The sequence below is a fragment of the Alosa alosa genome, chromosome 17, assembly GCF_017589495.1.
Source record: "Alosa alosa isolate M-15738 ecotype Scorff River chromosome 17, AALO_Geno_1.1, whole genome shotgun sequence".
NCBI lineage: Eukaryota > Metazoa > Chordata > Actinopteri > Clupeiformes > Clupeidae > Alosa > Alosa alosa.
Window position 1 is genome coordinate 6627655 of NC_063205.1, and position 13957 is coordinate 6641611.

General features: G+C 42.5%; 1 protein-coding gene and 1 non-coding gene across 6 annotated transcripts in view; one reads left to right on the top strand and one right to left on the bottom strand.

Annotated features, from left to right (window-relative positions):
* Nucleotides 1–5211: 5211 nt before the first annotated feature.
* trnae-cuc lies at nt 5212–5283 on the top strand. The gene has a single exon. It is a non-coding gene; the product is annotated as a tRNA-Glu (tRNA).
* A 7196-nt stretch (nt 5284–12479) lies between these two features.
* The window catches only part of LOC125310591 (E3 ubiquitin-protein ligase Midline-1-like), a 48975-nt gene continuing 47497 nt past the window's right edge, over nt 12480–13957 (bottom strand). For all 5 annotated transcript variants that reach the window (XM_048268169.1, XM_048268168.1, XM_048268172.1 and 2 more), the window contains one exon: nt 12480–13826. In XM_048268169.1, coding sequence (XP_048124126.1) covers nt 13478–13826 — 349 coding nt within the window. In that variant the 3' untranslated portion in view covers nt 12480–13477. The remainder of the gene's footprint in view (nt 13827–13957) is intronic.

A 13957-nucleotide genomic window follows, 5' to 3' on the forward strand; every position in this document is an offset into this window, starting at 1 on the left:
GTTTAATGCACCAATTTAAGTTTAATTTCACTGCTAGTTACGCCCCTGCTGAAGTTGTAGGTAACGGATGGCAGCGAGCTTAGCTGTGCGTGTAGAACGTTGGTAAACCTCACTCCCCGACGCCTCAAGAGTGCTGCTGGCATGCGAGCTAGTAGCCTGGGCTTTTAACTCAACTGTCAGCACGCTCGCCTCCCGCAGCTGTTCGCAGGTTCAAGTCCGGGCATGTGTAGGGCTGAATCGCGCAGGTTCAACACAACGCAGGTTACACCTGCCCACTACTCCAGCAATTTCAATTTAATTGTACTTATAGAGCGCCAAAACATTACACATGTCTCATGGCGCTATACAGGATGTTAGACAATCAGAGAAAAGAAAAGAAGGCCCATGGGTAACAGGGGCGAGGAAAAACTACCTAGAATTGGAGATACATATAGGAAGAAACCACGACTTAAGGGCCTGACCCATCTGCCTAGGGTCAGATAGAGGACAGTAAGGACTGTATACATGACAAATGCATAAGTTAGTCAGGTGTAGAGAATAGAACATGGTGTTTAAAGCCACCTGAGGTGAATGTTACAAGAGGTGGGATGGTTACTGTAGTAAGAAATTTTGGCCTTAAAGGTGTTTCCATTTAAGTGCAGGCTATATTCAACCATTTGCTCTTTTTGGTGTGGTCTGTGCAAAGCTGAAGAAAGAGACGCTGCTGTAAGCAGAAAGTGAAGGAGAGATTTATGAGGTAACAACTGTGGAATTCCATGTTCAAGGTGTTTGCGCAGCCATGCTGAGTGTGTGAGTGTGCAGTCCTGCTGTGTGTGTATGTGCAGCCATGCTGAGCGCATGGGAGCAGCCTTGCTGTATGTGTGTGCGTATGCCATGCTGTTTGGATGTATGCGTGTGTGTCAATGCTGTGTATGTGTGTACCATGGCTGAGTGTGTGTGTGTCCTCGAAGGAGGCTGGTTAGGCCTCTTCTCGACGGCTGGCGCCCTAAGACCTTATTTACTGTCTTGGGGTCAATCTTGACTGAATTCCATAGGCCTTGGTCGTTATGGGATACAGCCTTATAGATATGGTTGACTCTTGGGTAACTATGTCGTAAACAAGTTTGCATACCATTAATGGAGATGTCATGTCTTGTCTGACCTGTCAGTGGGGTATAAAAAGTGTTTCCCTGTTTGTAACATCAGACTGCGTCTGTTAGCAACACGACATAGGTCTCCGGATTCGTGAATAAAGCTCTCTGAGATTTCTGACTTGACTCCTGGCTGACTGAGATTTCATTTCTGAAACAATCCCTAGACAAATTTCAGTTCCTACATTACATATCCGGTATGATAATGCATTAATCCTAATTTAGTGTCAAAAAGTTCAAATAGTCCAGCGTAGAAAATGGAATTGTCCAGGGGATTGGGAGTTGTCATAGGGCAAGTGGTGGATCGGCAGAAAGGGCCAGGAATCCGGGCAGAGTTGTCATAGGGCAGGTGGTGGGTCGCTAGGCTGTACGGGCCAGGAATCCAGGTAGGCGATGATAGGTCAGTCGTAGGGATGGGACTTCAGGTGAGATGAGGGCCAAGCACATGGATGGCTGATGACTGGTGATGGTATACCTCACAAGTGAGATAAGGGGGAAGAAAGAGAGATGTAGAGTAGGTTAGTATTACTGAAAATCAAAATGGTCAATGTCAATAAGTTATCAGTGGTACTATATATTGTTACAGTATACCATAGTGAGAATAGGCAAGAGAGGGAGAGAGTTGAGAGAGCAAGAGAAGGGGAGAGGGATGGGGGTTTGTAAGTGGCACATGAAAAGTCCATGACAGCACTATGCTATAGCAGCATAACTAAGGCATGGTGAGGGGTAGTCGGCACCAGCGCAGGTATGGTCAGTGACCACCATCGCACGCATTACTGCAGCTAGCATAGGCCGTCTGACCCCTGGCTTGACCTCTGAGGCTTCTAGAGGCCTACAGCAGACGGCAGACGCTCACACACGCACCAGGCCGCACCGAGAGCCTGCTCACCACTCCAGCATAGGCCCGAGGTCTTGTGAGAGGCCTAGACTGCCGTCTGATCCTGGCTTGACCCCTGAGGCTTTGTGAGACCCACTCACGCACCAGGCCTCTCGCCGATCCCGCCCACCACGCCTGCAAAGGCCGGAGGCATTGCAAGAGCCCTGGGCTGTCATCTGACCCCTGGCTTGACCACTGAGGCTTCTCGAGGCCTACGGCAGAGGCCTCTCACCGATGGCAGTGGATGGATGACAGAGTTTGATGTGGAGGAACTTGACTGACCTGCATAGAGTCCTGACCTCAACCCGATAGAACACCTTTGGGATGAATAGAGCGGAGACTGAGAACCAGGCCTTCTCCTCCAACATCAGTGTGTGACCTCACAAATGTGCTTCTGGATGAATGGTCAAAAATTCCGATAAACACACTCCTAAACCTTGTGGAAAGCCTTCCAAGAGGAGTCGAAGCTGTCATAGTGATGTCATATTAAACCCTATGTTATTAAAGGGATTTTCTACCATTTGGGGAATGACACCAATTTTCCGCCTCCCCTTGAGTTAAACAATTGATTTTACCTTTCTCCAGTTCATCCAGCTGTTCTTTGAATCTGGTGATACCACTTTTAGCTCCAGCCTAGAATAGATCATTGAATCGGATTAGACCATTAGCATCTCGCCTGCTAGCATCAGGTTTAAAAGTGACTAAGATTTCTGGTAATTTTCCTATTAAAATTTTAATTACTTGTCTCCTCTCAAGTTAGAAAGTGTAATAAGACCAACGGAAAATAAAACATGGCGATTTTCTAGGCTGATTTGGACTTGCACCGACCAGACATGGACACTCTGAATGTATTAAAGGTCTATAATACTGAGAGTCTGAAATAAGGTTTTTGTCTTTCTTCTTAGTAGTTTTTTAATCTCTGCGCAAAGAGGTCTCATAAGCATCAGGCAATCAGCATACAGAGACAAAGTCTGTGCACCCAAGAGACAATCAGTTGTTTCTCACACACATATTTTTACCTTGCATCGTATCATAATATCACTGCATCATTACACCTTCTCTGCACACACAAAAATAAGGATCCGTAGAACTTTGGGAAATCCCATTCAAGTCAATGGAGCGTTCTACTTGCATTGTAAAGAGCCGTATAATAATAACTTTTACAAAATCAAAAAATGGAGTCGACGAAGAAGCGTGAATCAGCCTTTAGGAATACTCTTACAGCCTTTAGGAATACTCTTACTAGGGTCTCTTGTTCATATTATAAAACATATATTCAGAACATTACCTTTGCCCAGTAAGTTGAGATGACACTACTTCTTCAAGAAAGTCACAACATCGGATAACTTGTACCTAGAGAGTATAATACATAGAAAGTCAGTTTAAGAAGTTTTCACAGAGATGAATACCTCGGCATCTTTAGTTCTAAGAGACTCAGCCTCTCTCTTTGCTCTTTTTAAATCAAATTAGGGTGCCAGTTAACCCCCATACTCCATAGGGACATGGGAGTAAGACCTATGTAGTTGAAAAGCCCACTCACCACATCAAGGTGCAGGCCACGAACGGGCCGTTAGTAGGACAAGACACCTGTCTCTGCTGGGAGTAATGCGGAGTGGATGCTGAAGGTGGTCATTTTCGTTGAGGCCTGCCGTGAAATAACAACAAACAAACTCAGGAATAGTGTTTAGTTCAAGAAGGCTGTTTGAAAACCTGTCAATGGGAACATGAAAGTAAGACCTGTTTAGTTGAAAGCCCACTCACCACGTCAAGGTGCAGGCCACGAGTGGGGTGTTAGTAGGACAAGACATGACGGAAGACAATGTTAATAATGGTAAAATGAAATTTAAAGGTTAGGACAATCATTGACAAGGACATACAAACTTCACAAGGACATACATAGAAAAGCATGACCACTGCTGTGTATTACAAACTCTGAAGATAATGGTTATACGTACAGCATGCTAACACACACACACACACTAATGGTTCTCTATCAGCGACACAACACCAGGCGGCTAGTGACAGTTTGCATGTCGCACTTGGGATCCGTAAAGGCCCTCCTGCAAGCGCAGCACAAACAGTCGGTAGCCCAATTAAACCTGAAATATAAAAACGCGACCTGCTCTGACCTACTCCTCCAAGAATTCACAATAGGGCTCTGACTCCAATGCCTCCAAACACAAAGCAGCAACCACAATATTGTGTTTGTTTACATGGTCTATACATTTAGCAAAATCCTCCATGAACTGAAATATTAAGGTGAAGGGGTCATATTCACATGTACTTCTGTCATCCTTTGTGTCACACGCCATGATGACATTGTGGCGGTCTTCTTCTTCCATCTGCCAAAAGCTGGGTTCAGCTGCATGTCCCCTCAGTTCATTCCAATGGTTGCTAATCCACTGCATAGCCACACCATGTCCCTTACAAAACCTGGGACTTGTAATATTGACTGTTCACTTGTGTCTTCAACACTACACAGCACACTAGCGCCTACCTCATTCGACAGCCCACTTACACTTGGCTGTTCACTTGTGTCTTCAACACTAGACAGCACACTAGCGCCTACCTCATTCGACAGCCCACTTACACTTGGCTGTTCACTTGTGTCTTCAACACTACACAGCACACTAGCGCCTACCTCATTCGACAGCCCTCTTACACTTGGCTGTTCACTTGTGTCTTCAACACTAGACAGCACACTAGCGCCTACCTCATTCGACAGCCCACTTACACTTGGCTGTTCACTTGTGTCTTCAATATAAGGAGTCTCTCTCCTGACATACGGCTTTAGCTGAGCCACACTGATCCCCTTCTGGAGTTCAATAATATCTGTCCTGCTGTTGACAAGTTTTGCCAACCCTTTCTCCGACACTGAAACAACCTTATATGGTCCTGACCAACACGAATGCAAACCTTTTCGGCTTAGCCTTCACATGTCTGCCTTAAGGACTTCATCGCCTAAATTAATGTGGAAGGACTTCAAATTTCTCCTCTTCCTAATCTCAAACTCTTGTTTCTGTTCATCTTTGGAAAAGACAATATTTTCATAAATCTTGGCATTCTTAGCAGTGATGTCTGCAATACGCTGCTCCATGTCATCCTCAACATCACCAATTGTAAAGTCGCCCGACAAAGGTTCAGTCATATTTAGGACTCCTGGATGACGCCCAAACATGGCACAGTAAGGGCTATATTTATGTCTCCCTGGTGGTCTAGTGGTTAGGATTCGGCGCGCTCACCGCCGCGGCCTGGGATCGATTCCCGGTCAGGGAATGCAGCTTTGGGGCGGTGGTAGTGTAGTGGTTAAGGGGCTGGGCTAGCGTGCAGTAGCCTGAAAGTTGTCGGTTCAATTCCCGGCTTTGACCGTTGTGCCCTTGAGCAAGGCACTTAACCCGAAGTTGCTCCGGGGACAATGTTATCCCTTGTAATATAGCTGACATTGTAAGTCACTTTGGTCAAGAAGTGTCTGCTAAATGTAATGTAATGTAATATTGAGTGAACCTTTGCTGCGTGATATTGATGGCTGAGACTATGCTTCTCAGGTGAACATCCCAGTCATCCTGATTATCTTTACACAATATTTCGCTATATTTCGCTAACCTCATTACTACGCTGATTACTATGTTCATCCTACCCATTTGTTTGGGGGTGGTAGGCGGATGCAATGGCATGTGATATGCCAAAAGTCTCAAATATTCCACTATTGAGATTGATTACAAACTCCCTTCCCTGGACTGTGATGATCTTTTCAACAAGCCCAAAGTCTAATAGAGCATCGACAATCGCTGTCTGGTTACAAAGAGGCCTTGCAATTACCCATTTTGTGAACAGGTCCGTGAATGTAATAATGTATAGCTAGCTTGTTATTTGCTGTCAAAGTGAGTGGGCCTACCAAGTCAACGCCTAGAAGAACAGTCCATGGCTGTTTCACTATAATTGGATGCAGCTGTGGTGCCGCACGCACAGTTCTAATTTCACCACATTGGCATCTATGACATGAACTGACCCATTGCTATCGCTCCTCAAGTCATCCCAAAAGTAAGTTGCCACTATCTTCTTCACTGTGGTCTGATAGCCAAAATGACCGCCTGTTGAAGCTTTGTCATGGCACTCCATAAGGACCTGATCTCGCTCTGCTGCATTCATAACCACTAGTCGCTTGATGTATTAGTCTTGAAATAGAGTCGGCCATCTACGACTTCATAGCCCTTGGCTGCTCTCTTGAAGCTCCCAGCTGCATACTGCCCAGGCCTAGCCTGGCGAGCCAGACCCACAGCCCAGGCCCACTGATATCAGGATGATGTGTGCCTTCCCTCAATAAATGCCATCATAGAACTACGTTCAAAATAAATATCAAAAACCGTGTAAATGTTACCTTACCTTAACATTACCTTACCTTGCCTAATGTTACCTTAGTGTTGGTAATGCCTTCGTGTACTCAAGCAAAGGCTATGGTGGAAGAAAAACAAATTATCATTCATTCACAAACGGTTGACCACAAAGAGGCTAGCAGCTACTCGCTTAACTGTAGCTATTAACTGAGGGGGAAAAAAACACATACATGTATTTCCTCTCCCGATACAGACATACCGGTAAAAAACGATTTCATATGTCTACAACTGTAAGATTGACTCTCGATTGAGTGATGGAAAACCCATAAATGAACGTTAGGCACAGACTGTTAGCCACTGTTAGATTTTATGTTAAAGACCAAAGGACTGATTAACTTTGCTTGTTTTCATGAGGGGAAGTGACAGTTGTGTAACTTCAAAATGTTATCAATCGATTGTTATGGTGAATTCAGTAATTCAATGAAACTTACCTTGATCGGTTGAGAGTTGTTGTTATAGCTGGAGGGTGATCTGCTGTCTCCCACGATAAATAAGGCGATATCCAAGAGTCGTCTTTCTTTTGGCTGAGGAGAATTGCTTTTGGCGGGAAGAATAAACTTTTGCTGCAGTTATTGGAACGCTACGCACGCCCGGATGCACACCCTGTTTGATCCAATCACATACACGGGTTTCCCGTTTACCAACAAAACTAGATGCGCTGCAGCCGTGGGGCAGAAGACGCTTCGTGGCCGTCCACAACGTTATAAACTTAACCTAAATAGTCCGCTGCTCTAAGCTACAATAGGATTTTTATTGTATACCCCTGTTGTCTCAATGATAATAACATCTCATTTCAGACTATATTTCAAAGTTTGCCGTTCATTTGCATTATTAAAATAACATCGTATTTTGTCATTTTTGGCGAAGACATGCATTCCGTTAGGGATATTGAACATATTGAACATTCTCTAACCATCGTGATTTCGAATTGGTGCAGTTTTCCGCACAAAAACTAATTTTATTCTTTTGCTCTTTTGCATTGCTCTGCTGTTCTATGGTGCTTTCTGCCTCTTGGTTGCGCACGCATGTTTTCGTGACGTTGCATAGAAAGCCATGTATACATCTTTCGTCGAGTAAGGGGAAATGCAAAGCACATAAATCAGTGTCATTAACCGTTATCTCCTTACCAGACAACATTCACTGTCCTTACTATAGTTTTCACCATGTCTGAGAAGTTGCCCAAAATTTGGATCTGGTACTTCCTACTGGCTTGATCGTCATGCCAGGGCAGGCAGGGATGGATTACTGCATGGGCCTACTGGGCCCAAGCCCAGGGGAAGTTAACACATATGCGAAAATGTATTTATTTATTTTTCACATATGAGACAATTAGTGGGGCCCTTAATACATCAGGGCCCAGGGCCCCAGAAGTTCATAATCCGCCCATGAGGGCAGGGGTCCAAGTGGGACCAAGTGCTACCCTTGGGAGGCAGAAAAGGGGCGATGGGATGCGCCACAGATTCTCCATCCATGCCGGAGGAAATGACTTGGGGTACACCAGGGGACAGAGATCATCAAAAAGATCAGAGATGATCTTGTGTTGGTGATGTGTCTATTATAACTAACCCTCATGAAGTTGGGGTAGGCTACTAATAAAGATGTAGTAGTTGCATGTGATTTCCTATGGAGGTCGCTCTATGTATTTGTAGAGACTAGACTGCTGTAGTAAATAGGATTGCAGTACATCATATATCCACTAGGTGGAAACCTACCTCCATGAGTAACTCACTTAGGGAGTATTCATATACCAGTGTTCTATGAGTTGGGTTCAGTTGTACGGTACTCGAAGTAATGAATGCCATGTTTCAGTAAAGTCACAGTAAGATACAAGTCCTGTGCCTGCGTCAGTTCTTATGTCAACAAAGATATTACAACTGCGCTACTAGCAAACCCTTTCTTCTCTACCAACGCTACTTTGTGAACGTGTTTGAAAAGAACTCCTGGTTTTCGAAGAAATAATAAATAGCGTAACACACTCATGACATCTTGATTATTTACATGTAGCTTTCCTCATGTTTGCCAACTACTTGGAACTCAGCAATGACTGCAAATTAAAATCATTTCTGTCGAGTTTGCAGTAAAAGTGCATGGGAGGAACTCCAGTGAGTGAAGCACGTTTTTGCTATTGCTAGCCACCCAGAAGAGTAACCTTTAGTGTTGTTGAAAAGATGTTTTTATAAAAACCAGTCGGAGTATGAATATGCTTAATGTTTATAACAAACTTTGGAATACGATGCAGTCGAATGTTTAATGTCCCGGATACATGCCATATCATTCAGACTTTCCCTTGTTACAACAGATTGTTTTGACCTCTAGAATCTTTGGTTTTGACAACGTGGGCTGTCATGGCAGGTCACCATGGTAAAAACAGAATGTTTGAGAAAAGCATCAAAGATGCCTCCAGAAAACAGGCGGTCAGCTGTCACTGCGGCCAGTTGGAAAACCTCTGTCTAGCGGTAGTTAAAATTACCTCTGAGAATTCCTGAAAAGTCCATGTTTAGCAAAAGACGAGGCAACCTTGTGAATAATCAATGAATGGCGACGAATTGCATATTAGGGCCTGAATTAAAGCAGTGCTGTTACAGTTTACTACTGAGAAGGCTACTTAATTCCCGAGGACTGAACTATAAGTCGACAATTGTTTTCATGAATTAAATTCAACCAAAAAAATAAACAATCACACTATGCTGCAGATCCGTTAGTCAAGCTAAATCGCCTGTGAAGGTGCCCATGACATCAAAAAGGCTTAAAATTGTCATTATGTTATATAACAGTAGATAGCCTACTACAGGCACAGCGATTCAGCCAAGTGAGTGTCTGTTGTCAGGGAATTGTTTTGGCAACGCGTGATGTAATCTTCCATTACCATGGAAAAACAGAATGTTTGTCAGAATGTCGAGAGTGGAAAAGTTCACAAAGACATTTATTCTCGACTTTTTCGTATGTTGTCTCCAAATGCCTCTCCAAATACTCAAGCAAATGTAACTAACCCTCATGAAGTTGGGGTAGGCTACTAATAAAGATGTAGTAGTTGCATGTGATTTCCTATGGAGGTCGCTCTATGTATTTGTAGAGACTAGACTGCGCTAGCCTACTAGCAAACCCTTTCTTCTCTACCAACGCTACTTTTTCCTGTGAACGTGTTTGAAAAGAACTGGTTTTCGAAGAAATAATAAATAGCGTAACACACTCATGACATCTTCATTATTTACATGTAGCTTTCCTCGTGTTTGCCATCTACTTGGAACTCAGCTTTGACTGCAAATGAAAAGCATTTCTGTCGAGTTTGCAGTAGTAAAGTGCAAGGGAGGAACTCCAGTGAGTGAAGCACGTTTTTGCTATTGCTAGCCACCCAGAAAAGTAACCTTTAGTGCTGTTGAAAGATGTTTTTATAAAAACCAGTCGGAGTATGAATATGGTTAATGTTTATAACAAACTTTGGAATACTATGCAGTCGAATGTTTAATGTCCCAGACGAGAATGTTTATGTTTCCCCGCCACTCTGATACATGCCATATCATTCAGACTTTCCCTTGTTACAACAGATTGTTTTGACAACGTGGGCTGTCATGACAGGTCACCATGGTAAAAACAGAATGTTTGAGAAAAGCATCAAGACGCCTCCAGAAAACAGTTGGTCAGATGTGACTGCGGCCAGTTGGAAAACCTCTGTCTAGCAGTAGTTAAAAGTATCTCTGAGAATTCCTGAAAAGTCCATGTTTAGCAGAAGACGAGGCCTTGTGAATAATCAGTGAATGGTGACGAATTGCATATTAGGGCCTGAATTAAAGCAGTGCTGTTACAGTTTACTACTGAGAAGGCTACTTAATTCCCGACGACTTAACTATAAGTCGATTTAAAAAAGAAAAAAATCACACTATGCTGCAGATCCGTTAGCAAACTAAATCGCCTGGGAAGGTGCCCATGAAATCAAAAAGGCTTGAAATTGTTATTATGTTATAACAGTAGAGTAGCATATGGGCGGAGTATGAAAACCATGTTCTTTTTTTCAAAATATAATCACAATTATACGTTAGACCGGCACATCCGGGAACTTGACTCGTGACAAACGTTCCCGCCCCTTTCGGGGGGAAAACAAACAACCCCTCTCATTAACTCCAACGCAAATTAGGGTCAATAAACGTAATTCGTACAGAAATCGCAGGAGTAAATAATAACAAAAAATACCACAAATCAATATGACCACTCAATACATAACCACTTTGCCGGTCGTTGACCGTGAAAGATACCTACAAAAGCTTAATTCAATTAATATAAAAACATGTCCCTTCAGTCTCCCGAGTACGAAGTGGTGCAACAACCCCACTCAGTGACCAGAAGTGTCATACGGTCTTCTCTTCTTATGGCTTGTAGCCATAATTTTCTTCTGTCAGGATTTTTTTTGAGGACATGGTAGGCAAAAGAAACTCAGGGAGGGGTTCTTAGCTGTGTGGTTGGTACATGTCTACCGGTTCACTCTGGCTTGTTCTGAGGGAATGTTTTCCCCTCAAAAGGGGCATGGCGCAAACAACCTGCTCTGTGTGACGCGGGTCCGGTTGTAAGTATCCAAACACCACACTTCATTTGCATAATTCCTAGATTGTTTGCAAAATGACACACTTCAGTCAAAACATACACACTTCAGTCAAAACATATGCACATATTTCTGGAAATGCTAGTTTTCATTTAACCAACACAGTCCTCAATGATCAGACACTATTGCAGCCAGTTTCACACTGCTGTGATAAATAAAAAACACATTTGTAAAAAAAAAAAAAAACTAATGTTAATAAATAGCATGCTAGATTTTTATTGTGTTATGTAAGGGATAATTTAGATGACAAAAAATAGTGACAAACTCACAACATTCTTCATGATTAGTTTGAGATATAGGGAGAACGTACACAAATAGGCCTACTATAAACTTACCAAGCACTGCACAACACTGATGCTGCAGACTGAATATTTCAAGTATTTATTTCAATACTTACAGCATTTCTTACCATAATCAGTTACAGTAATCAACCAACAATGAAATCAAAGAAACAAATAAAATCTGTAGACAAATAAAAATGACTGCATGAAGTACATACACTTTGACTCTGAAGAAAAACTACTGTAAAAGCTTCTGCCTTGAGTGCTGCGTTTTCAAATTAGCACATGTGTGCTTCCACACCTGGTGGATGTGCTTATCCAATTAGTTCATTAGTGTGGTCATTGGCAATCCGGGGCTTTGTAATGACAAGGAAGTAACCTCACAATCCTTATCTGTGTCTAAGGTGGGAAAATGGGTGTAGAGTTTTACAAATCACCGTGTGTAATGTTTTGCAAAAAAGGGTGAAGCAGACATTGTGTGTAATGCTGTGCAAATCTGTGGAGGTGTTTTGCTCCTTGGAGTAGAATTTTGCAAATTGTGTGGAAGTTTTTATTTTAGTGTCTAAACTAAATTTACATTTAGATTTACATGTAGATTTCCTTGTGTTTTACCATCTACTAGGAACTGAGCTTTGATTGCAAAAGGAAATCAGTTATGTCGAGTTTGCAGTGAATTGGAACTCCAGTGAGTGAAGCACGTTTTTGCTATTGCTAGCCACCATTGAGCAAAGTCAAAGTTTTAGTGCCCCATAATCCTATGGCAGCAAAAGGACACACTTAAGGAGATATTCTTAAATGTGTATTTGTCCTAATACTGGTGGGTACGACAACATTGTTAGTTCACACAGTTGTCTCCCATGGACATCAGACAAAAGCTTCCTGGAGTGAAGGAAGTGGTTCCGTTGCCTTCAGGAAATTCTATGAATGGATGTGACAGCATGTTGAGTAATTTTAGACAGAAGCACTGGTAAGAAAGGAGGGGACCTCACCAAAGGAATGAAGCTCTAATGGCTTTGTTTTACCCACCACCGTTTCACAATTTTGTTCATCTTTGACCGGAACAAAGTTTATTTAATTATTTTATCCGGTTATAGATTTCTCTCTTAAACCATCCACGACTTACCTACAAGAAATGTTCACATTTATATCCTTTCTTCCGACTGACTGGTTTAAAAAAAGTCAAGTCAGTTCAGCATCAGAAAATGGATAATGTGGTCAATTTTATTTAAGTCTTCAACAAATAGAAATCGTACTGTACAGTGACACAATCAACTGATTTATCTGTTAATATTATCTTTCCAGAAGTTCTTAAGAAAAATACATTTGACCACTAGTTTACTTAGGAGAATAATAACCAACTTGATGAGCTTGATGCAGTCTTTCTTCCTTCTAAAGCAAAATGTACTATAAAATGTCATGTTTCTCTTCAGACTACATACTGACACTGACAGTAACATATAAGCACAGTATTAAACACGTGTTGAGTGTCCTAGCACAACCAGTCCCATGGTGTGTATTGTGTCCATATTTAGTCTTGCAGTGTTTTTGAATCTTTCAGTTGACCATTTAATGAAACATAAATGACAAAACTGACAAAAGATGAAGAAGTAACTAATGTTTCACATGATGAGTAAGAGAATGACAAAGTTAACCAAGTTACAAAGTTATATGTCGTCGTTTTTTTTTTTCTTTTGTTTTTTGATTAAATGGAAGGAAAATCACAACAATTGCACCATAATATCCATATTTTTTTCAAACATAACACCCATTTCCCTAAATAATCCTTTTCATAAATAAAACATAAACATAGCTGTGCAAACATATAGTCTACAATAGATTCCAATTGATAATCTGCTTTTTCACTTTTGCTTGTTGGAATTGCCTTTGTTGGTAAAGCAAACCACCATATATAATTTGCAAGAAAATGAACAACATAAATATATTTGCATCTTAGGGCTTTATATTGCACCACAAATTGCGTGGTCACCTTCATTCCTTTTCTATATACTAGAGTGCTACATCACACATGGAGGGGTGAGAGGAGACGGGTATGATCCAAGGTGCCTACTGTGACATAGTGGAGTGTTTTTATGGGTGGGGTGGGGGGAGCAGGAGTTTCAGGTGGCCTGTGTCGGTCCAAAGAGTTCTGAAGCTGCCTGTTTCATTTCCCAACAGACCCCCATGGTGACTTTATTTTGAGGTCAATCGAGAGGTTCGACACCCTCCAGGTGGTCAGGGATGGGCAGGCCAGTGAGCACTGTCAGACATTTGTTCCACACGTTGAAAACGGGGCAGACGGGCTGGGTGAAGGACACGTGGAAAGTGTGCAGGTGCTGGGAACCCACAGCATCGTAGAAGGCCAGGGAGCCGGCGTCGTAGTCGAGGAGCACTCCCACACGGCGCAGGTGGGGGGACGGCTCGATGGCCATCTCTTTGCTGTTGTGGCGCACCACCCAAGAGTTGTTGCAGCGACAGAGCACCCAGGAAGCCGGATTCTTGCCAATCCACTCGTGTTTGGGTGCAGATTTGTAGGCAATACCCACTGCGTACCTTTAGAGCAGAGACAAACAGCCATGCAAAAATCAGAACTCATCACAAATTTTATTTGTGTGAATAACTTTTTTAATATTGTCACTAAGTTGTCCCACTACAGTACCCATAGAAAATAATAAATAATAATA